At 42.4% G+C, this 26,172-nt stretch overlaps 1 protein-coding gene across 2 annotated transcripts in view; it reads right to left on the reverse strand.

Annotated features, from left to right (window-relative positions):
• Positions 1-26,172, reverse strand: part of Ctnnd2 (catenin (cadherin-associated protein), delta 2) — a 349,057-nt gene that overhangs the window by 308,200 nt on the left and 14,685 nt on the right. For both annotated transcript variants that reach the window (XM_013013886.1, XM_013013885.1), the window contains exons 2-3: positions 17,543-17,737; positions 5,434-5,689 (exon numbers count right to left, since the gene is read on the reverse strand). In XM_013013886.1, the coding sequence (XP_012869340.1) occupies positions 5,434-5,689; positions 17,543-17,615 (329 nt within the window). In that variant the 5' untranslated portion in view covers positions 17,616-17,737. The remainder of the gene's footprint in view (positions 1-5,433; positions 5,690-17,542; positions 17,738-26,172) is intronic.

Below are 26,172 nucleotides of genomic sequence, written 5' to 3' on the forward strand. Positions count from 1 at the left end.
ACAAGGAGGCAAAACAGTTTTCTAGGTATGGAAACAAAAATCAATATTGGCACAGATGAGGACTGTGTATGGACGTAATTTTCCTTTAAACAGACGAAAGGAATCTGGAAAGGGATTTGTATGACAAACACAGATCATTTTGTAGTGAAGTGTTTTCTTGCATCTTCCAACTCTCTCTCCTTCGTGGCTGCTGCCGCTGAGCTCTTCCCTCTCCCCCCTGGCTTGAGCCCTCCTATCTCTTGCCAATACTGGCTTCCAGTGGGACATGCTGTGGACATCTGCTCTGGAATCTTTCTTCCTTCCAGCTCAGAGCCTCTAGATCTTCCTGCATGTCTTCTGTGCCTCTGACTCCAAAGCACCATTTTAAACGTAAACCTAGGAACTCTATAGGGCGGGAGGTGACAAACTTATCACCAACATGGGGGTGCAGATGACGCCACAGGTCACACACATCCTCCCTGTGTGAGGAAGCATCTCCTGGACATTAAGGTCTTCGTGTACTCCATCATCACTTGCGCCCCACCTCACGGACAATGAGGTCATTGCAGATAAGACCATGCCTCAAGTCATACTCAGGCAAGAATTCTCCACCTTTGAGTCTGAAGTCCTTCACAAGACAGGTCCCAGCTACTATTCACCCATGTAGGGGACAGAGGGTACCTCACGGCTGAGCGAAGAGGTGAGTGGAGAGAACACCAGCATGTAGACTCCTCTATTTAACTAAACAAAATAAGGAACTGGAAGCCTCCCCTCCCCCCGAGCATCACCCAACCCTCTGGGTTGGCCATGACGCTCTCATTGGCCCACATTTTGGACAGTGGTAAGCCTTAATAGGGAGAAATGTGCCAGAACACTCTTGACTGTCCTCCAGCCTTGCACGAGGCACCCTACCACTGACGTGTATTGGTCCATGTGAGGTTCAAATTGTACTTACCTGCTTTAAATTCATGCTCTTCAGAAACAATGGCAGCTGGGTCAAGAGCTGATGCCATGCCCAGCCCACCATCGATCTAAGCCGGGAGCCACGTGTGCCAGCTTTGGTAACCAGTAATGAAGATGCCAACCACCTAATTCTCTGTTGTGCTTTCTCATCAGACCACATTACTCTTTACAAAGAAGGTTATTGTGATTACAATGTACCGTGAAGTAGGACATCTAAGCATGGTTTATCTTTAACACACCTGCTTTGAGGTCTGTTTTCAGTGTGTATCTGTTTTACAGTGCCCATAGTATCTTTGTGTTATGGTAAGCCTGGGTAAGTCAGCTGAATGCTATACTCAGGAGCTCATAATATGACTCTAGAAACAAGGTCTTTTCGGATGTAATTAAATGAAGCCACAAGGGATTAGAGGAGACCCTGAACCCAATGCCTGGTATCCTCTGAAAAGAGAAAGAGAGAGAGAGAGAGATGAGAAGGTATAATAAGACTAAACCAATGCAGCCACAAGCCAAGGCATGTCAGAGCCACCAGAAGCTAGAATAAGCAAGGCTTTGCTTTGAACCTTTGAAAGGAAAATAGGACTTCTGACACGGTGATTCCAAATTTCTGGCCTGTAGAACTATGAGAAGAAATGTCTGTTAGTGAGGGCCAGCCAGTGTGTGATAATTTGCTAGGATAGCTGTGATGATTTGAGGGTGTGCCCTCAACAAATGCATATGCTGAAATACAATCATCAGAGCAATAGTACCCATCAGGGAGCATTTCTAGAGAGGTGATTAAGGCTAAGAGTAATGCCCTGATTAGTTCCTTTTTAAAGAGACTCCCAAGAATGGCTTTGCCCCTTCCACGTGAAGAGACAGAGTAAGAAGATGCAATCTGTGAGCAAAGGACCCTACTAGACATGCAACCAAGCTTCTGTCATGTGCACCTTGGACTTCCAAGGCTGAAACCATGAAGAAGCCAACGTCTCTTGTCTATAAGTTGCTCTGCTTGGAGTATTTTTGTTGTGGTAGCAAACAGATTAAGACAACAGCCCCTGAAAAATTTGTGCACTGGGAACATAGTTTATTACCAAACACAATCCTGGATGCGGTGCGGGATGATGGGGAGTCGGAGGTGCTGTCCTCCGCCTGCTCTGTGTTCTTGCAGAGCCGAGGCCTAGAATTTCAAAGGGGCCTCCTCACCCGATCTCCAGCCATTTCCTCTCTACCTGAGATCTTTACTCAAAAAGTTTTCTCTCTTTTCATCATGTGTAAATACCGTCTACCGCTCCTGGCTTGTGCTCCCAGGCTGGTGATCTTCAATGCTTCCTTATCATACCTGTGTGACCGTACTGTACTGTTCAGACACATGGAAGTGTGCCTTTCTCACACCCATTTGTGTCACACCTGTAGGGTTGCCTAGAACTTTCCATGTTAAAGTTATACACACCATATCTAGTGTCTTCAGCTGGATCTGGAGGGAAGGGCCCAGAAAAATGAGGGCTGTACCCTTGGGATAGCTCTGGATATGCCGCTAAGAAACTCTATGGAACACATATTAGGACTCTCAAATTTCTAAGGGACGTGAAAAAGGCTGAGAATAATTACACTGAAAAAATCCCTGGGACCCAGAAAAGACTTTTGTAGTGTCAAATAACGAAAGTCCTTTCACAAGGAGTGCGTAGGAAGTCTCTTACCTCACTTGAAAATAACACTTTAAAACTGAGGTTAGGTATAATTCACCCATAGCTTTGTAGTAGGCTAATGAGAAAAAGATTTGGTATTATACTTGATTGTATAGTGAATATTGTTACTATGGTCACAGCAGTCAGAAATAGAGAATCTGTCAGTCAGCTGGTCATAGCAGCTCTCACCTATAATCCCAGGTAATTACATGGTAGAGATGACAGAATGGAAGTTCAAGACCAGTCCAAGCCAAAAGTCAGCAAGACTCTATTGCAGAAATAGGCCACGCATGGTGGTTGATACCTATAATCACTTCTTGGGGAGGCAGAGATTGGAGGACTGTAGGGCAGGGATAGTTTAGGAAAAGGCACAAGACCCTGGTTTTAAAGCAAAGTAAAAAAAAAAAAAAAGCAGAAGGCAAGGAAATTGCTTATGTAATAAGTAACAGAGCGCTTGATTAGCAAATCTGAGGCCCCAAATTCTATCCCCAGTACCTCAAAAAAAAAGTCAGATTTGGGTTATACTTTTAGCTCTCCAAGATTCAGTTGGCCTATATGTAAAACAGGTATTGCAAAAAGTCATGTTCCTTTTTAATGTTTTAAAGCAACCTGGAAAGGTTTCAGTTAAATAATAAATATAAAATATTTCATGCTGAATATGAGACATACTAACTAATTGATTTTAATTATCATCATTATTAAAACAGTAATGGACCATTGTAAATGTAATCATCATCTTATTATGAGGAAAACGCATAATAGACCCAGGCTGGACAAAGTCACACTTGCTCTCTTTCTCAATTTGTTGTTGAGAAATGAGACATAGGAGAGGAACTGTCCACTGGGGTCCACCCAGAGGCTGCTGACAGTGAGCACAGGGGCAGGAGTCCTGGACACAAAGGGTGGGAACTGCAGTCATTCTCTTCCAAGCCCATTCTTTGTAGAGGGAACTGGCGCATGCTTGGTACAAGGTCAGGGAATAAATAAAGAAGCACAGAGATTTTGTATCAAAATAAATGAGTGTGCATGGTTTGGGTTATATAGAAAAATGAGAGAAAGCAGAAGGGCAGAAGAGATGGAGAGGGGCTGATGCTGGAGGTACTAAAGCAGAGGTGGTGTGGGCGTGCAGCTGACTTAAATAAATAAATTTAAAACTCTCAGGAGCTCTTCCAACTCGGAGAGTCTCATGCAGTGAATGCTGGATAGCACACTTCTGACATTTCAAGATAAATAAATGATTAATACACATTTGAAAACTAAAAATCCTTCTATTGGAGAAAAAGTTTATTTTCATGTGTGGTACATGCCTGTAATCCCTGCCCTGAGGAATCTAAGATAGGAGGATCATGAATTATGTAGCCAGCTGGGGCTACAAAGCAAGACCCTCATTCAAAATAAAAAGTACTCTCAACTTCAATACACAATGTTAAATACGAGTATTGCCAATTCAATGATACATTTTTCTAGTTTAGCACTGCTTAAGAGTTGACTGTTGTTCAACTTCTATGCATTTTCAGTTGGGCATTAGGAATAAAAATATTTAAAATAGTGGTGAGTTATAATCTGAAGAATATTCTAAGCAAGAATACTTAAAATTTAAGGCCGGGCTTCAGTATCAAGACTTCAGAAGAAAGTTCTATTGACTCTGAAATCTAGAAAACCAGTACCCTGAACATGCCTCTCATTTCTCAGATTAAACAGTGAGCACTTATTAAAATCCAATTTTATAATGGAGGTTGTACCCAATACAGTATTTAGCAAGGACCTTCCAAGTGGATTTGATTTGTACTACATTGGCTTTCTTAAAGAATACCATAAGTTTGCTCTGCCCTTCACATTGGTATTAGTATTTCTTTTTGTAAAGGATTCTATGGATACTTCTCAATACAGCACACAGGAGTCCATAAGCTCAGTCAGTGAAAATTCATCAAGACAGATTTTAAATTTATCACCACAATCAGACAACATGCCCTACCATATGGAAACACCAGAAATCTGATGTATCTGTAGCATTCAGAGATACAGAGTATATATATATATATATATATATATATATATATATATATATATATATATATATGTATGTGTGTATAAATATTATATGTATAATATATATATATACAATTTATATACATATATAATATTTATGGGGCTCTATCTGCCCAAATCCAGTGGCTATGAATAAAATATTATTTACCCCTACAGGGAATCAATTCCAACTTGAGAAATAGAGCATTGCTTAATCCTCTCCATTGTTGGAGAAAAGAAAGAGAAAAAGAAATACCCAAAAGTAAGTTTCTTTAATCAACTATTCCACATTTTTTGGTTATCAATTCCCAAACAATTTTATTCTAATGTTTATGTGCAGACAGAGAGAAATGAAGGTAATATGGAGCTTATAAAGTTTTTAGAGTATTCAGGAAGAATGCCTTGGCATTCTAATAAATAGAAGAATACGCAATGACAGAGAATGCTTCCAATGATACCGTAAAGCACCTGACTGAGATAATCACTCATCTCCTGGCCTCTTGTTTGCTTCCACTGTAAGAAAGACAACTCCAGATCTCATGAAATGACCTACAAATGACACCCACGGCAATTGTCATCTCTGTTTCTTTACCTATCTTGGTACTGAACCACAGAAGAAAACAGGAATACCCACATTAGAGGCCCAAGCTCAGAGAATAAACCCTAAGAAAAGACAACGCTTTCACATTTAGTCAGTGTCACAAATGTAACTGGGATTCGTTTTTGACGATAACGGCATTCAAAATACTCTGTGGTAAAGCATCATTGAACATCTCAGGGAGACAAAGAGTTCACCCACCTGGGATCTTTCTGAATGCTGTCGATGGACGGGGACCTGGCCAAGGTGCCTTCGGGCGGGAGGGCAGGGCCGGACTTGCTGTATGGAGACTCCACAGAGGGACAATACTGCAGCTGTCGGTAGGGGTCAGCGTAGTTGGAAGCCGGGCCCGCGGCGTAGCTGGCCCGCTGGAAGGTGGCTGTGGCTGCGCTCTGTGGCCCATGCTGGCTTCCTGTGCGCTGCAAGGGGACGGAGTCGACACCAGGAGAAGAGGGGGCTAGGACAGGAAAGTAGGGACAAAGTAAAAAACTGAGGACCTGCTCACAGAAACGGTCAACCAGGTCTAGGCAGGGGGGAAATCACACACACATAAAAAAAAGGGGGGTTTGAAAGAATAAAAAGAAATCAATCTGTTATATAACCCCATCTATTCAAAGCTAGCCCATCAAGTGATAATTAATACACTTCTTCAAATACAAGTCTTACAGTTGGTTTGATCATGGACACAACACATCTAGGGTATGCCTACTAACAGCCAAGGAGAGGTGTCTTCACCTGAAATGAACTCTGTATAAAATGGAAACCCAGTGCTGGTGGCTTATGCCTGTTATCCTAGCTACTGAGGAGGCTGAGATCTGAGGATCGTGGTTCAAACCCAACCCAGGAAGGAAAGTCTGTGAGAGTCTTATCACCAATTAACTACCAAAAAGCTACAAGTGGAGCTGTGGCTCAAATAGTAGATGGATAACCATGAGTGGAAAAGCTTAGCGAGAGCATCCAGGCCCCAAGTTCAAGCCCCATGACAACAGAACAACAATAGCAACAAAAACACCCCAAAATCAAAAGCCACAACCCAACACCAATGCTGAGACCCAAGCTGCCAATGTAGCTCGGTGGTCCAGCACTTGCTTGCAAGTATGCAAGGAATTAGGCTTGATTTTCCCTCACCGTTTAAAAGTAAAATCCAGAAGCAGCACAGAATATTTTGTAAGGAAGCATGGATGATTTTGTTGTTCAAGTTTAGAAATTTCTGGCTGTGTTTCATCAGCTTCGTCAGTATATATATATATATATATATATATATATATATCAAATTTAGGAAAGAAGTAATTTTCCTGAATAGGAGACTCCATAGGAAAGAAGTGTAGGTCGGGTGTGGGTTTCCATAATTACTACCACCTCTGACCAGGCAAGTTTGCTCTCCTTTCTGTAAAGAAACTCCCCAAAGATTGTGAGGTGACTGTATTTCAAGTAAAGCTGTCATAAAAACAAATGCATTTGGTGAAAGGCAGACCTGTGGGAGAAGGAGGAGAAAACCAGCCCAACTGCAAGGCAGACAAAATAACAAGCTGACTTAGCTTTTTCCAAAGTGTGTGCCTTTCTTTAATATGTCGAAGTCGTTCTGAGAAGGTGCTCACACACGTTACTAGAAATCAGGTTGACAATTTCCAAACTGAATCTCTATCTTTGTTTCCTTCCTTGATTCTTTTTAGACCACTTCATGTCATTACTTTGATCTGGTTCTCAGAAATATTTATCATACTTTAGTTGTCATAGACGATAAAAAGATCATTTTTTATATGCATTGACTGTAACTGGTTCTTTAATGTAACTGGTTCTTTAATGCTCACAACTGTGAATCATGACTAGTATTAGACAATATAGTCATCACTATAGATCAGAATATACCCGAATTATAGCTATTGGGTAGATTCAACTTCTGAGACCATCAGTGCTTCCCTGGATTAGATTCCAAGTATAAATCACACACCAAAACTCTCGATTTCTGGAGTATTACTTAAAGTTTATTTTACCTTCCCTAACATCAGAGGCCTATGTGAAATCAAACACACACACACACACACACACACACACACACACACACACACACACAAATTCTGCTACACTGAGAAAAAATGTTAAGAGTTGTGCTATATTCTTATGGTGAAAAACAACTTTTAATAAGGATTTCAGGGCTTCTCTTTTCCAATAAACATCATATCTTATAGTAAAAATTTGGAGAGTATTCAACACAATTATAATGAAAATTGCAAAATAGTTAAGACAAATTTTCTAAACAAATATGCACATATTCCCATATAAGTGGAATTTTGAAATGATGAGGATTGTCCTGATCTGTATGTTTCAAGAACAATCAAATTGGGATAATAAACATAAAACCCATAAGCAGAAAACCAGCTTTAAGGCATACAATTGTTAGGATTTATGTTTTCTTCAAAACATTGCTAGGATGTCTAACTAAAAGTTACATGTTAAAATTTATAAACAATGCAATTTATATTATGCTTAAAGGAGTTTAAAATCTAGGCAGGTCAACAGAGGTAAACAAAATTTCATTTCTGCAAGAGTTGTTATAAACCAGCCAGAAAACCAAGAAAGAAAGAAAAGAAAAGAAAGAAAGAAAGAAAACTAATCATACCTGACATTTTTTCATAGAAATCCATTTTTTTTCCACTCAGGAAATTCAATACCAAAGCTTAATCTTGCTAAAAACAGACTGTAGAAAAACTCTTTTTTTTTTTTTTTGGTAACTATACTTACAGAGAGTGATTCCCAGGAATGGAACCCAAGTCGGGGATGGGTAACAATCCTGAAATCCAATGCAGCCTGTTTTATCACATACCCCAAGGGTAGTGAAGAGGAACAATCTGACCTCTGCCACACAGAATGGCTTGAAGTTATAACCGATTATAACAAGAGGGGAGGAGTCTGGGGAAAACACTGCCAAGGGGGAGACCAAAACTCGTGAAGAGTACAAGGGAATTGGGTGGACATGTGAAATTAAGTGTGAGATTCACTTATGCAGAGACAGAAAAGCTCCCTCTATATATCAGGAGGGAGGAGACCAATGGGTCTTTGACTTTGGCCCCTTTCCTCAGAATTCATTCAGAGCTGGGTTTATCAAGTCAGACTTTGGATGTGGTAACTGCGCTTCTCAGCTAGAGTTTCAACGTTGGTGAAGAAACTGAATGGTAGCATGGTATTGCTGTTTGAGTTTAATGGGGGAAAGCCTTAAATACTTAATGTAGAGAAAGTATCACATACATGAGCCATTCTTACCGCTGCTATTGTCAGCACCGGTGACATCAGCCACATTGGATGGTGTGTACTATGTCCTGGGATCCGGCCTATTGCCATGAGTGGGAGGTGACTCCTCTGGCCCCTGGCCCTGATCTAAGTGCCTTCGTCACTGAGACTCACAGCTCATCCACCAGTCCTGCAGGAGGTTCAGCTTGGCATTTTCTACTTATACCTGAGGCTCTGCAGCCTACAGTGCAGAAGCCACTGGGCAGGCTGGTCTCCAGTAGAAAAAGAACTCAAGTTATTCAGTCTCCAGAGAAGTGTACTACATTATGGTAAAGGTCCTTTTTTGTTTGTTTGTTTGTTTTGTGTGTGTATTGGTTGGTCCTAGGGCTTGAACTCAGGGCCTGGGCACTGTAACTGAGCCCTGAGCTTTTTGCTAAAGGCTAGTGATCTACCACTCAAGCCACAGCTCCATTTCTGGCTCATAGACTTTTCTGCCCAGATTGGTTAAGAACCATGATCCTCAGGTCCCAGCCAAAATGAGTAGGTAGGATTACAGCTGTGAGCCATGGTGTCCTATGGTAATGGTACCTTTTAAAACAGCATAAATGACTATGATTGAATTACCTAATATGACAAGAGAAGTTGGAAAACTAGAGGAAGGGAAATGTCTACTGAAGGGAGAGAGAGAAGTCAGAGGAATTAACTGTCTGTAGATCATATTGTAATAAAAACAATGCAGAATGGTATATAAATTTATTCTTCTAATTAAATTGCATGTATTGAAACATTATATGTCTATAATTATCTAATACATGAGATATGTGTGAAAGAATGCTAAAAATCTGATTTTGCTCATTTTCAGAAAAAAAATCAAAGAATGGTATTACATATAACAGTCTTGCTTTTACTTTACAGAATGTTGAGTCTGAGTTCAGTAATATTATGTTAGGAAAAAGGGGGATTGGGATACAGAAAAATTTTCAGAAAACTCATAAGAACTCAAAATCGTTCCTGTAGTTTTGGCTTTGGAAATGGTCACCTCTGCAGGAGTATTCTTCCTGATATTCAGGTGAAGGGAGCTTTTCAGAACTGCAACAGTGAAAATCAGAAATCAAATCTGAACTGTTCAATTAAAATATACCTATGAATCTGAGAGAAATGTACAATATCAATGCAAAGAGGGAAAAAAAGAAATACATTAAAAACAGGTCCTGTAATAATACAGAACAAAGTGTGTGAAAACCTAATGGCTCTCAGACAAACCATTCATGATGCGACGATGTCATCTTTATTTTTTTTAATATTCATTAAAAAGCTATCCTATGACTTTTGGGGGTCGTTGTTTACTGTAAGTGAATGAAAAGTGTTAAATATCTAATATGCTGAAACCCATTAATGAGTTACAGTTGTTAGCATTAAAAATGTTGATCGTTATTGGTGGTGCAGGCCTGTAATCCTAGCACTAAGGAGGCTGATATAGGAGGATCTGAAATGGGGGGCATCTGTGCTGTATAGTGAGTCACTGTCTCACAAAATAATGTTGATCATTTAGGGCACTGTACCTGCGGCATTAAAATAAGACATTATAGAAATTCAGGGCTCTGATTGTCTCCCGATGATTTTGGTCTTGGTGTATAGTATGCGAATTAGGACTAGACATCCATATGGAAAAATGGATTCCACTGTCCATTTATTCATACACTGACACCGTTCCTACATTTTCCCCATTAATAGTAACTCAGTTAAACATTTTCTCTTATCTGAGTTGCTCAGCTCCACTCAGCTCTTGGTAGTCTGCCTCCTCAGCTAAACCTCTCCATGGAAAACCTCTGAAGGTAAGGGCTTTATTGGCTGTGTAAACACTTCCCCGCCTCTGCCCTGCTCTGCAAGCAAGACTTCTCCCCTCCACAAGCTCCTAGAACTCAGTGAACTATGTCCCTGATCTCTTAGGCAGATTTAACAAGCAGCCTCTTCTGCAGTGGCCTTGACTCTTCAACAGATTCCTTCAAGCTCATGAAAGTACCTGTTTGTTTTCTGGAGGGCTACACAAACAAAGCCCACTTTATCAGAGCATAGAGGGGTGCTTTATACACTACATCTGAAACAGTTGGGGGCAGTGAATCCTATTCAATAAAGTAAAAATGCTTTAGGAGTGATGGCACTATTTACTGCAAAGGGACAGACTGAAATATAGGAATCTGGAAAGTTCTTGGGAGAAGGAAAAAGAAGGAAAAAGAAACTGTGAGAACACAGCATACATTTACCTGTGTTATCTAGATAAATACATTATAAACAGATAATAAAGTATTTTAAAATGCCCTTTCTGAAAATTCAGAGAATGAGGATACCAGGCCAGTGGCTCACACCTGGAATCCTAGAAACTCAGAAGGCTGAGATCTGAGCATCACAGTTTGAAGTTAGCCCCAGGCAGAATAATCTGAAAGATTCTTTTCTCCAATTAACTGGCAAAAAGCCAGAAGTGCTCGTTTTAAGCAGAAAAGCTAAGCAAGAATGCAAGACCCTGAGTTCAAGTCCCACTATTGACATTAAGTGACATGGATGTAGTAATCTGACCTCTGCTCTCGTCATGTCATGGAGAAGGAGCCTCTAGCCCAAATTTGGGATAATCCCTACAGTTTCTCACCTCAAAAATCTAACTATGAACAGCTCCCGAATTTCAGTACTTGTCACATCCAGGCTGATCCATGCAAAAATCAAAGGAAACTTTTCAGGAGAGAAGTTAAGACAAGTTTTAAACTTCAAGCGGTAGCACGTGACACATGTTTATTGGTGGCAATGAAACTGTATCTCCTTGGTGTTGGTGCTGCTTTCTTTGATAAAGACAACACTGAAAATGTTGGCAGAGGGCAAACACAGCCTTGAAGGTGGAGCTCAACGCTGGATGGAGTATGTATCCATCGACTGAGGATGTACTGGAAAAAGAAAGACCTGTGAAATCCTATCCTAAAGAAGTTTCCTCCACTTCTTCTTGTCTTATTCTCAAAGAATTGGGAATGCAAGGTTTTCATTAAGTAATATAAATTAACAACAGCAACAAAAATAATTGTTACAATAAGAATTGTTACTTTTTTATTAATAACCCTACTATCTATACACTGTAACAGTCATGCAGATTAGTAGAATCTGGCTCAAAAATTTAAGTGTGAAGAAATGTATAAAACGGAACACAGAAAAATACACATATTTAGTTCTACACATGTATTCTTCTATACATATTTGCATGTATATTCAATGCTGCCCATCCTGATTGCCTTTGAGCTAGTATGTGTGTGAGTTTGCTGTGGGTAAGGACTTGGGCTTCCAACATCGTCTACTCATTTTTCAGTTCTGAAAGGGAGAGCCTACATTACCTAGATAGATGGAAAGAATGAATAACAAGGGACTTCAGCACGAGCATCCTGTGAAGAGCTTTTGCATATAATGTCATTTCATGACTCTGTGGCAGGGACTGTACTTCTTTCACCAGCAGAAGAGTTTATAAATGAGCAGGGAGGAAAAACTGGGTAGGCCCAGCCAGGAGGAAAACAGCCTCGTTGGGTGCTGGTGGCTAATGTTTGTAATTACAGCTACTTGGGAGGAAGAGGTGGGGAGCATTAGAGTTTCACATCAGCCTGGCAAAAAGGTTGGAAAGACTCTGTTTCAACAGAAAGAACAATACTGAGCATGGTGGTGCATGCCTGTCATCCTAGCTATGATAGGAAACATAAATACGAGGATCAAAGTCTGCAAAAAAAAAAGTGAGACCCTATCTCAAAAATAATTAGAGCATAAAGAGCTGAAGGTGTGACTCAAGGAGTAGAGCAACTGCTTAGCAAGTGTGAAGCACTGAATTCAAACCCCATACCAAAACAACAATCAACCACCAACCCAACAAGTGACGGACTCCAGCCGGCACCCAGCCTCAACCTGTTTTACCTCATTTCTTCTTCTGTGAATACTCAACTTGAGAGCATGCTTAGTAAATACAGTCCACACACTTTGAAGTGTACTGTTTGGCATGGAAGATTAAAAACTAATGTGGTATATTGGGGCTGGGAAGGTGGTCCAGTGGTAGAGTGCTTGCCTTGCATTCATGAGGCCCTGGGTTCGATTCCTCAGCACCACATAGGCAGAAAAAAAAAAGCTGGAAGTGGCACTGTGGCTCAAGCAGTAGAGTGCTAGCCTTGAGGTGAAGAGCTGAGGGACAGCGCCCAGGCCCACAATTCAGGCCCCACAACCAACAAAAAAATAATAGTAATGTAATATAAATGACTGGTTAAATCCATTATAAGTAGATAATTTGCTAGATATGTGTATATATTCATGTATATATATGAATACATATATATGTATATATATACATGCTATATATATGCTATTCATATATAATATACATTTTATATATATAATAAGTAGATTATATATATATATATATATATATATATTCTTCAGAATCTGTACCATCATTCTCTTTGGCTTTTTCCTCTCAGAAGATGTGTAGCAAAAGTGCCTTCAATTAAAACCCCAATGGAGCTAGATGAAAAGCCCTTGAAAGCACTTTCCACCAAAGATGGAAATGGGATGGGTGCGTGGAGGCGCTCCTGTATCCACGGCAGACTCACTTCTGCTACCTGGGCTGCAATAAGGGACCGGAGCAAATGTCACACATAGGCAAGCAGGAAGGCTGCCCAGCATCATATGAGCAGGCTTCCTGGTTGGCCAGCCCTTCTAAAGTGTCAACTGGGATGCAGCACTCCCATAGCTTTACAGGAAGCTCAGACAGGTGGCAAGAGAACTGGGTATAAGAGCCAGTTGTTTGCAGAACAGAAATGACTGCTGGAAAAAAAAATTCTGCACCATTTTTCCGAACAGTAAATGACTTTATACCAAGGATGTGGCAGTATGTGGTTATGGGGTATATGATGTGGCATATTATATTCTTTATGAGTCCAAAAATCTACCTGCTAAAAAACAAAATCCCAAAAGAAAGCTAAACTGTTCAAACAAGTACCTTAACTGGGAAAGGACCCTAGAGTCGTGAACACAGCCTGGAATCACTGGTGCTTCTTATTCTAGAAAACAGGCATTTCAGGTGGTGGCAGTAGCTCATTTCTATCATCCTAGCCACTTGGGAGGCAAAGATTGGGAGGATACCGGTTCAAAACCAGCCTGCAAAATACACTGTGAGATCCCCTTTGCAGGGAAGAGCTGGACAGGACGGCTGGTCCCTGCTATCCTCTCTACACCGGCAGCCTCAGACAGGTGTGCGTCCAGGTGTGCATCTGCACAGGAGATAAGCCCCATCTCAGAAATAACCAGCAACAGTCAGGACTGGGGGTGTGGCTCAGCACTGCTTGCCTAACAAGTGTGAGTTCAAACCCCAGTACTGCCTGCTCCCTACAAGAAAAGAAAAAGAAGTGTTAAGGGGCAGCCCGCTAATCACCAATAATGGCTCTATAGTAGTATATCTCCTGTTAGCATATTATTTTTTATTATTTTCTCTACCTCTTCAGCCATATGCCAGTCCGTTTTGTTTCTCATTCTTTTTTTTTTTTTTCAGAGAAAGTCTCATACTAACTTTGTTAAGGCTGGCCTTCAACCTTAATCCTGCTACCTGCATATACAGAATAGCTGGGATTATAGTACACACCACCATACCCAGCTCTGACATCTTCAGTGTTCTTTTTTTTGGGGGGGGGGGTCCAGTCGTGGGCCTTAACTCTGGGCCTGGGCGCTGTCCCTCAGCTCTTCAGCTTAAGGCTAGCGCTCTACCACTTGAGCCACAGTGCCACTTCTGGCTTTTTCTGCTTATGTGGTGCTGAGGAATCGAACCCAGGGCCTCATGCATGCAAGGCAAGCGCGCTACCACTGAGCCACCTTCCCAGCCCCATCTTCAGTGTTCTTAAATTCTAACTTTTGGTATTTCACTAAACCCTTCTGTGGTAAAACCTATGAGCAAGTTATATAAACTACAACCTATTCACTATTCAGTTGACTTCTAATCCTTTGCCGTTATACTTTTCAAGATAGCTCTTCTTCTTGATGTGATATCATCAGGGAATCATAGAATATGTTCCAAGGCAAAGCTAATTGCATCATTGATAAGGCTATACTTACCGAATAGATATTAATGAACACTGTCCTCATTACTCATTTGCACAGCACTATGAGTTCTGACAATTTTGAACCTTATCAATGGACTATTCTGTTATTGAGCACTATTCCTGAGCACTGTTTAAACAAACATATTCAAGGTCAAGCGTAGACTTCAAGCTCCCTTGGGTCTTCCAGTGTGTCTCACACATACTGTTTCTGCAGCAGATGTGTGATGTACAAAGCCATCTCACTCCACAGGTGAAAGTAGATGATAGCTACGAAGAAAGAGTCCAACAAGTCCAGGAACTAGGGCAAAACTGTCAAGTGTTCAAGCCGGGTTCCATACAACTGTGACTCTGCGCAAATCATTCATTACCTCTGGGCCATGGTTTTCTGATCTATAAAACAAGCGTCACAGCAGTGTCTTGGCTGTAGGGTAGTTCTGGGATTAGTAAATCATCTCAGAGCATTTAATATGGTCCCTAAGAGTGCTGCACGCTTCTGCTATTGTTTCAAAAGCCTCAACCTGAGTCATAAGCTTGAGTCTCTGCAACAAGCACCCACGCTCTGTTGAGGCATCTGACGTCTGTCTTCATTCCCAGAAGGCGATCGCTGATGGAACCCAATGGGCTTCCGATCTCCCTGCAGCGTTGCCTGAAATGTTTGGGGAACTGAATGGAAGTTGGTCCAGCTGGTGGCCTGTCACTAGAGGCAGAACGATAATGAGCGTGTCCCGGACCACCTCAGCCACCAATAGGCTGAAAGCCAGTGGCCCTGAGCACCGCAAGGCTCGGGTCCTGGTTAAAACCTGTCCTCTTCTCCTAAGAGATTAGAATGCCTATTTTAACCCTGGCTGTGTCTTCAAGGTGTGAATGGCAGCTTCCTCAGCCCTCCTTTCTCCAGCAGGCTGGCTCTGGTAGAGTTAGTTTTGGGGCTTAGGAGTCGGGTGTGGACAGGTGCAGGGGAGAGAGCTATGGCTTATGCTTAGCAGCTGGAATGAGGTGGCGTTTCCTACACCATCTGTTTTCCCGATAGACAATCCATTGAAGTTCTAGAAATTTCCATTGTATTATAGAAACCACAGTTTCTCAAAACTGCCTCCAGTTCAAAGGTGCAGGGTGGCCTGGGTCTTACACCTTTGGAACTCACAGCTTTGGTGGATTCCCGTGGCAGCCACTACTGAAACGCACTCTCAGGGAGAAAGAAGACACCTGTTTGCTTGGGATGAGTAGTGATGGACAGCATGGGGCAGGGGCTGGCAAACTTCAGCAGAGGGCCAGACAAGAAACACTCCTGGTTTTGCCAACCATATGGTCTCTGTCATAGCCTCTAATCTCTGCCGCTGCAGAGCAAAGCAGCTCCGGGTACAAATATGAGCCCAAATTGGGCTGAGGCTGTTATTCACAGATAGTGACATTTGAATTTTATTGTTGCCTTGTACCCTGACACAGGATTCCTCTCTTCATCTTACAACCAATCTTAGTTCTCAAGTCACACAACAACAGGCACCAGCTGGCTTTGGTCAGTATGCCACTGCTTGCTGACCCAGGCTTAGATTTTCTCCTTGTGTTCTGCTTATAAAGTGGGAATGCCTTCTGCTGGGCTTCATCTGACATAGATAAATTAAGGTTTCTTTCTTATGATGGATAACTTTTCATCAAACCCCTAGAAGTTTATTAAGCCATAATCCTAATGGCATATGAATATGGAACAGAGAATCAATTAATCCCTTTTGTTCTCATTGTCGTTCAAATTAGGTTTGAAATGTCACTGGGGTTTTACCTCTTTCCCTTACAAGGGGTTCCTATAAAGAAAATTCAGTGTTCAGTGGTGTCCAACTCCAGAGCAGAGTGCGTCTGGTCTAGGAGGATGAAGGTGAGAGAAAACTGACCAGACTAAGCAGGCTTTGTTTTATTATCTAAGCCAAGAGAAACAAGCCATGTCTTCTTAACACGGCATGGTATTTATGAGGTTAAAAAAAATCATGTTTCGTGCCTTCCTCCTCCTGAAGGAGGGAAATACTGACCCGTAAATATCAATAAGCAACTATAAATGTATGAATCAGCTTGTTTTGATTCAGTCATGTCATTTAGTTATCATAATGCATTTTAACCACGTGTTCCTGCACTTAGTGATCAGGACAAGTTACAATATCGTGGGGTGGCAGAGCTCTGGGCCGAGGAGCGTGTGCTGTTCCAGATCTCATCCCTGCCAGGGGCAAGTGCTTCAGGAGGAAAGAAGAAGCAACACACACCACCTTAAAACAGAAATACCACCTGCGCCATCAGCAGCCTGAGGCTTTGTCCTAAACGCACCTCCCAGCATGCCTTTACTGTATTTTCATATCTAAGAGAGCTACAGAGGGCAGAAACAGCTGTCTTTCTTCTTGAGACTCTGGATGTGTAGAATTCAAAGTACAGGAGAGCCAGACAGTGACTAAATCACAAGCAACTGCCAGCATCTGAGCCGAGCATCAACTGGAAACATCCTGATGCAGCCTACAAATATATATGCAGCTAATTCTAAGTGTGCCTTTCAAAATATGCTACACTTTTATTCCTCCTACCCCAAGCTCATGAAATGGGTAACTACACCATTAAAATGCACTTACCATGATCAGAAATTTGCATTTTTGGTCATACATAATGAGTTTTCTTAAGAGTGTGTATAGTCACTAAATAAATTAATAAGGATGTATAAAACATTAGTTGATCTTCGTTTGTACTTTCCTGTGTAACAAAACCACCTCCCAACCCTCTGTTTAACTCTACACTTCATAGTATCTCCAGCTAGGGAAACTAGAGTACCACTGTGCTCTTCCAGCATCGATGGTCATTGGCGCTAGAAGCATCATGGGAAGAATGGACGTGGACATGAGGACACACACACACACACACACACACACACACGCACTCACGCACACACACCTTCATTGGATCCTCAACCCCGCCCCCTGTGGAAGGCCGGGGAGGCATTGGCTACACACCTGTGCTCGTGCGGTAGGTGCCGGTGTGTGCTGGCGGCAGAGGGTCTCCCTGGCTCTGGCTGAGGCTCCTCATAGGGGGCTTCTGGTAGACTCGGTCTTCATAGATGGGGTCTATGTGGTGCTCCGGGGACTGCAGGGCCCGCAACTCGGGGCCCAGGTGTCCATGCTGGCTGCTGTAGGAGGCTCGGGACCCAGCTGCAATAAATGAAGGAGAGGGGCATGAAGGCTCCACCAACATTCAAACACGGTTTATCCAAGACGCTTTGAAGTCAGAGAAGAGAGGGTCGGGTTGATTGACATTCACAGAAAACCAGGTGAATATCCCCAACGGCGGCCATGATCTGGCTAATCAGTTTATCAGCACATCCAGCTGCCTGGTTTTGCTCCCCAAGGTGATGTCACGACAGAATGACAACGGTGCTGAAAGAAATCCCCGCAGCAGAAGACCACGGCCGAATGAGTGCGACTGGCCTCTTCACCAAAGGAGTCGGGCGGACAAACGATCCTAAAAGCCTCTTACAACATCGACCTCACACCACAAACTGTACTACCGGGATTATTTTAAGTGTCGAATCAATGAAGAGGACACAATGGCAAAGCCATCTTCAGGTTGACTGCTGGGCAGTGGGCTGGAAATTCTTCCTTTTAGCCGTTTCCCGCCACCCCCCTCCACCCCCGGCCCAGGACAACAGATAAGTCAAAATGCTTGAGCATCTAACAAGCTAAACCTCTGAGGGAAACAGATGCTAAAGATCAAGACTTCCGGGCCATAGCTTCCTTTATTCTCACTCTCCAAATCCAAGTACGTGCACTCATCTCTCCCCCTCTGGAAAATGTACCAGTAGACGTCACTAACGGGCTTACTGTTGGCTGGGGGGTTGAAACAGACCGATTTCCAGCCTTTGTGGACCCTGACTTGGGACACTTCATTGCACATCATGGGAAAAGGGTGGTTGGAGATGACCACTGGAATGCTCCTTAAAGAAACATAGACAGGGGCATTTGTATCTGTACACAAACACCTCCACTAAAGTAAGTGCTACACTGGGTAGGCACAGCATCTCCCTGACACCTCTGAATGACTTACAATTGAAAACAAGGAATCAATACCAGAAAGATGGACCGTGCATTATGTATGGAGGGTCAAGGGCAGCAGAAGAATGGAGAAGGACGGGTGGGTGAATACAGTCATGTTATTCGATGCATGTATGTGAAAACAGACCCGGGTAGATGGAGGGGGTGGGTGGGGTTGGAGCCATGGCAGAGAATGATGAAAACATCAACAGAAAGGCATGATAATCAGAAACTGACCCACCGAATCGAAACTCCTTTGGGCAATTACTTAATAATGTTTTTTGTTGTTTTTTTTTTTTTTGTTAGTCGTGGGGCTTGAACTCTGGGCTTGGGCGCTGTCCCTAAGCTCTTCAGCTCAAGGCTAATGCTGTACCACTTGAGCTACAGCACCACTTCCTGTTTTCTAGTGGTTTATTGGAGATAAGAGTCTCACGGACTTTCTGGACTTTCTTGCCCCGGCTGGCTTTGAACCGTGATTCTCAGATCTCAGCCTCCTAAGTAGCTAGGATTACAAGCGTGAGCCACCGGCGCCTGGCATTTTTTCTTTTTCAAAGAAGGAAGCTCCTTCATCAGGTGATAAGCCTTCATGAGGGTCACAGTTGAGTTAACAAGACTGTAAGGAAGATATGGAAGGGAACTGGAAGAGCTGAGGTGGGCTTGGGCAGCAAGGAGGGAGACTGTCAGCTGAGTCCAGCACCCATGCAAGAACCATGGAAAACCCAGCTGGCTTTCAAAATGACCTTCAGCTAAATCCCTCACACTAATACCCAGTGCTGCACTGGCATTTCACGCCAGCTGCTCTTCAACTCCTCCATCCCAAGCTCTATAGCCAGACGCATCAGGAATTCCTTGACCTGGATAGAGTCTGTGGACAGGTTCACCTACGTTCCGATGATCCAGGGTGCCTCTTAAAAGCCAAAGTGTTCTAATGCTCACATCAGGTGTTTGAGGGAAAAAGTCATTTGAAAGGTTTGCAACTGCTTACAGGTAAATGTTGGTTGGCATGTGGCTTCCCCCACTCCCCACCTTTTTCTTTTTCTTTTCTTTTGTTTTATGGTGGGTCATGGAGGTTGAACTCTGGGCCTGGGCACTGTCCCTGAGCTCTTCAGCTAAAGGTGAGTGCTCTACCACTTGAGCCACAGCGCCACTCCTGGTTTTCTGGTGGTTTATTGGAGATAAAAGTCTCACGGACTTTCCTGCCTGGGCTGGCTTTGAACTGCAATCCTCAGATCTCAACCTCCTGAGTAGCTAGGATTACAGGTGTGAGCCACTGGTGCCTGGCATCCCCCTTTTTCTTTTGATGCCAGTATTGGGACTTGAACTCAGGGCCTCTCACTTTCCCTTAGCTTTGGGGCTTTTTGCTTGTTAAATTTTGCTGTTTTGGGGGGATAAGAATCTCATGGACTTCTCTGTCCAGGCTGGCTTTAAACCATAATCCTCAGAGCTCAGCCTCCCGAGAGCAAGGAAAACAGGTATGAACCACCAGCACCAGGTAGCACAGGCCTCTTCAAATGTAACTCAGCCAAGAGCAGCACTGGTGAGTGGTGGGAGCAGCGTGAGAGCTCTAGGAATTTACGCTCACTCAAACACACTGCCTGTGGTGAGGGAAGGAAGAAGTGCGCAGCCAAGCTTCTCACCTTCCCTTTGCTGGTAATGAAATAATCTCTGATTTATATAGCATTGTGATGAATGATCTCTTCCAAATACCTGTTTTGCATAATTAGGTTCATTGCAGCTGATTTATCAAATGTCAACATCACTGGTTATTATCTCAAGCTTAGATTTTCCCAGGCATCTACTCTACGCCTTGAGTTCTTGCTGTCAATTTTTTAGGCCTGAAGGTTTTGAGAATATTGTTAAGGATTCAAAAGAGTAGAAAGAAGGAGACAGTGACTGCGTTCAAATGTCAAATAGTTAAATAAAAGTTAAGCATACTGGTAACAGCAGGAACTTTATCATCATTTCTTTATTCTAAGTTTTGATAAATATCCGATGGTAAGCAAAGAACAGACTAGACTGAACTTTTAAGCAGTGATATGTGAAGATCCTCCTGTTACAAGCATTCAATTTGTATTAGAAAATGTTCAGTAATACTAGTAATAAAATTAATAACCAAGAGTCAGAGGCAAGGAGCAAGAATTTTAAAGTCTATCTTTGTGAATATCATACTTTCAAGATGTTGAGACTGATTTTTAAAAATATATGATCATAGCAAGGCTCAGGTGCTCAAGCCTGTAATCCTAGCTCCTTGTGAGGCAGTGATTCGGGTATCACTTGGAGAACAGCTTGGGTATGAAAGGTTAAGGGACTCCTTCTCTAACACTGGTGAGGTGGTGTTCTGAGCCTGTTATTCCCGCTATGGGGGTTGCAAAGTGGCTGTGTACAGTGTACATGCCTGTCATCTCCAGGGAAGCAAGGAAGCAAAATTTGGAGAATTACAGCTCAGGCCACTATGGCATAAAGTGAGACCTACCTTACAATGACCAATGCAAAAAAATGGGCTGGACTCAAGTGGTAGACACTGAGATCTGTCCCTAGCACCAAGACCATATGTTGTGCCTTAACAGATACAAGTGTGTGTGTGTACATGCATGAATACACACATGTGTATGTGTTATATATTTATGTGCATGTTATATACACATATACTTATATGTGTGTTACGTATAAATATAAATGTAGTTTGTGTTTTATATATGTATTTGGAATGAGAAGACATAGATACATATACATATATACAAAGTGTATAAATGTACATATGTGTGTGTATATGTATGTGTGTGTGTGTGTGTGTGTGTGTGTGTGTCTTCTCATTCCAAGAAAATGACGGCTTCTTGTAAGGTCCACTCCTGGATGTTTAGCAGACTCCACCCTCCTTGCAGCAAAGTCTCTACCCAGTACCTGCGTTACCTAGGCAACTGGGACACCTCGAAGAGGTCACATCTGCATCCACTGAGGTCACATCTGACTTTGATGTGGCCACACCTTTCTCTACCCATACCCTAGATAAGGCCTAGTCCAGGCCCAGACGCTCTCTTGCTGCTCTTTTCTAGCTCTCTCTGCTTTCTCTCTACTCTAGCTCTTTCCTCTCTCTCTTTCCTAGGCCTTTCCCTTCTGGTGGAGTGCCAACCTTGCCTGGTCCCAGCAGGTCTACTGAATAAACCTACCCCTTACCTGAATACCACGTGCGTGCTGGTGCTGTTCTTACTCGCCTACCTCTTTTTTAAAAACCTAACACTTCTTAGTAGGATTTTTCTCTCAACATTAAGTTCTATTTGCTGACAAATCCCTAAGTTCCTTACAAGAACTCAGCGATAAACTGTGCATGACAGCACATATTTCTAACTCCAGTCACGTAGGTATTCTCGGCAGGGCAAAGAGCACAAGAGCCTATCTGAAAAGTAACATCAGCACGAAAGGGCTGGGGGTGTGGCTCAAGTAACTGAGCACCTGACTCACATGTACAAGACCTGAGTTCTGACCCTAGAATTTCTTTACAGAAAAAGAAAGTTGTGGAAGTGGAGCTATGGCTCCTATGGCTGAGCACTAGAATTGAGCAAAAGAAGTTCAAGGGTGGCACCCCAGGCCTTGAGTTCAAGCCCCAGGACTGATACAAAACAACAACAAAAATGCTTGGGCCATTCAGTCCATCCCTGGTTAGACAGCAGTTACAGTTACTTTTTGATTAAAAAAGTAATAGGTTCAACCAAGATTTTTCATAACTTAAACTAAAACCCTTCCATGTGTTCCCTGGGCAGTCCACAGATCGCAGCAGTCCAGCAGCTCAGGGGCACAGTCTACACGCTAGTCTACAACGGGGAGGGAGCAGCTGCTGTAGCCAAGACTACTACTAGCAGCCAGTCAGCCCCACCCTGCCCTCCCCCTCTGCTGCGGCTGGCTTGGAAAGATGCTAGGCTGGCTCAGAATGGAAGCAGCTCCTAGATGCTCTGCTGTGGTGGTGTGGAGAAAGGCAGAGAGGGAGCAAGAGATCTGACAGGCTCAGAATGTTGTGCAGACTGAAAAACAGAGCCCTCAGACCACCCTGACTTCTGTGTTGGGGCCATTCCTCTTCCCTGGGTGTCACGGACATATGCAAATGCCATGTAGAAGCTTGATATCAGGGTTTGACACCAAAGGTAGTATCTCAGGTTCTTTGTAATTTTACTTGTGTGTGTGTGTGTGTGTGTGTGTGGTGTGTGTGTGAATTTTGCTCTGTGAACTTGAAATAAAGACACCTGACTTTTACCCCAGATCTGTCTCTAGTCAGATGGGTAAACTAAGACAAATTTTTTGATCCCTAGTTTTCTCAAGTATAAAAAACAAAAGATGACAATCTAAGCATTTGTATAATCTGGGATATTTTTGGAGGACAGAGATAAGAGTGATCACATGTAAAAGTCCTTTCCAGTTGATAAAACAACATAAAAATAGGTGTTCCTGTGTCACTGTAGTTTAGACTCAAGAAATGATATCATCTCATACACATATACCCTTCATTTAAAAAAAATAATCAAATGCTTCCTAATGTTAACTATTCAAATGGCAAAAAGAACTTTGAGATTTCATTTTGAATTATTCTCACTGGTAAAAAGTTTTCTGACGATTCTGTGAAATATGATTGCAAAATGTTATGATTTCCTTTCTTCCCCCTCTGTCCATCCCTCCCTCCCTCCCTTCCTCCCTCCCTTCCTCCCTCCCTCCTTCCCTTCCTTCCTTCCTTCCCTCATTTCTTTCTTTACTTGCTTGCCTGCTTGCTTAAGAAACAATTGAAGCCAGGCACCACTGGCTTGTGCTTGTAATACTAGTTACTCAGGAAGCTGAGATATGAGTATCACTGTTCAAAGCCAGCCAGAGAAATCTGTGAGACTCTATCTTCAATCCACTACCAGAAAACTAGAATTGGAGCTGTGGCTCAAAGTGATAGACCACTAGCCTTTAGCAAAAGAACTCAGAGATAGTGTTCAGGCCTTGAGTTCAAGCCCCACCAATGGTAGAAAAAAAAAATCTCACATGCAGGTTTAACAAAAAAGAGAGAGAGAGAAAGAGAGAGAGAAGAAATCTTTTTAATGAATAACTGCAAAGAATACAGGAATGAAGTAAGTCCAAAAGAGAAGAAAATACTGAAATAACCGTGAAGAACGTGGACTCAATTTTAGACCAGGATAGGGCCTAAATTAAGCCTTCACATTTAGATAGCAAACTCTTGTCACCGAGCAGGAAGTCAGACGTAGACATGCCGGACATTCTAAAACAGAAAAAACAAAGCAGAAAGGGCTAAAAAGTGTCTCTTGGCTTGTCTGCCGTCTTCCACCCTATATTTTTACTGAGTCAGAGAATCCAAAATGCCTTGTTTACCTTTGACTAACAAAATGTAATACTGTGTATTTGGGGAGGGTTGCAGTTAAATTTCTATGTACCAGATTTTATCGCTTGGTTCATATGGACCAACAAAACTCTGTTGATAGACAATAGATACATTCATTAATTCATTCAACACATTTACTGAGCAGGCAGTTAACTTCTAGCAGCTGAGGACCCTGGATGCTCAGGACAAAGAACTTGACCTTGAAAAATCTGAGCATGCTCACATTCAGGCAGATGGAGATAAAGGACAGTAAACAAATATGGGGTAGAGCAGGGAGGGGAGAGAATATATGTGTGTGGGGTGAGGGATGGGGTGCTGGACATTTTAGTTAAGAGAAATGCTTGAGGTGAGACTGGCCATACCAGAGGAAGAAATTATGTCATATGTTCTCACAGAGAATCAGCAGCTATAGCAAAGGGCTTCCATAAGAGACTTACTTCTGAATAGTTATAAAGGAGAGTTTATTAGTGCCCACTTAATCCATGCTGTCTTTCAAAAGAGACACCATTAGTCACAGGAATATCGTCATGGATTCATTTCAACTCTTCAGTTGATTGCAAGGACTGAATATTATTTCAACTCAACATCTCACAATCACAGCAATCCTAATTTTCTTGAAGGGTCCTGAAACATTCAGTAGGTGATCTGCTCTCTTATAACTACCTGGTGAGAGTAGCAGGGCTGGCGATTTATCCCCACTAATCACTTTGGTTTTGCATTACAACCGTATTGCTGCTTGCCAAATCTTCAGTGAACCAGGAATGTGTGAAAGCACAGATTTCTAGATTCAACCTCAAAGGATCCCATTGGTCAGCCAGGGTAGGGTACACTCTGCATGGTTTAAGGGGACCCCAGGTTTCCTGATGCTCAGGCAGGGTCCTAGTCAAAGCCGCTCTCCTTGAGGTCAAGTAGATTGAGAGAAAATGGACAAAAATATAAGATCTGGTGTTACAACCTTAGTTATTATTTCTTGCTTTATTTAAACAACATTTGCTACCACATCGTGCTGATTATTTTATTAAACAGAACAAAGCAGCCCATGTGCTTCTCTTGCAGACACGTCTGTACTTCTTATTATTTTGATTTTTTATGATCTATGACTTTCTAATGCAAATTTTAACTGTGTTTTATTTTACAAATGTTTGCCTGCTCTCATCTTAAAATATCACTATTAGGCAAAGGTTCTTTCCATTTAATTAATCTCTTCACAGTTTCCATTTGTATCAAGTGCTCCTTTGCAGAGGAGCAGAAAGAGAAAAAGAAGGATAGAGGCTCCAGGAAGCAAGCAGACAACGCACCCTGGAACAGGAAGCAAAGAAAGATCATCTCATTTCTGAGACAAAGAAGTATGTTCAGAAGAAAAAAAAAAGCTAGGACTTCCTGTGCCGTGCAGTCCAAAGTAGGATCTAGGAATTCAAACTGCACAATAAAAGTATGCAATGATTCTTATTGAAGCAATGATTGTATCTGTGAAGGGTCAAAGCAAATGTTGATGGAGAAGAGCAGGCCCGGCGTGGACACAGGATTTCCCCATGCGGTCTGCTTGGCTGGTCCTCCTTTGCTGGAACCCTCATTTCAGTGGGAGCATCACTGAGCACTGTGGTTGGGAGGCGTGGACTGTGAGCGGTAATGTAGTCAGCAGCCTCATAGCTGACTGCTGCTCTGTTCACTTTGATCACCTTAAAAGTCTGGCTTGATGTCTTTTATTAAGCTCCTGGGTAGAGTAGGGTGGGAATGTGGTATCTGCACGAAACATTCTTAACAATAAAGCTTGGTATTATCTCTTAAATATATACTACGTTAATAGATGAGAAAAATAAATATTATATTTAGAGCTGAGAAAAGTCTCATCAAATGAAACAGAACTAAAAAGAACATGCATTAATAGAGGGGGCAAGGGTGGGTGAACGCAGTCATAATATTCAATGTGTAGATGTGCGAATGGTATCAGAGGACGTGAGGTGGGGTGGGGTTGGGGGGAGGATGACTCAAGGGCTGATACTGATGAAGATGCATTGTGCTCATAAACTGTGATATTGGATTTGAATCTCTGTACAACTACTTAAAGATACTTTTTAAAAACCTATGCCATACTTATTTTATTTTTTTAAAGGCATTAAGAAAGCAGCATTGCATGCTGCTGTTCTGGGAACACAGAAAGGGACAGAAGCCGCCTCTTCCTCCTCCTCCT

The sequence above is a fragment of the Dipodomys ordii genome, unplaced genomic scaffold, assembly GCF_000151885.1.
Source record: "Dipodomys ordii isolate 6190 unplaced genomic scaffold, Dord_2.0 Scaffold21, whole genome shotgun sequence".
Lineage (NCBI taxonomy): Eukaryota > Metazoa > Chordata > Mammalia > Rodentia > Heteromyidae > Dipodomys > Dipodomys ordii.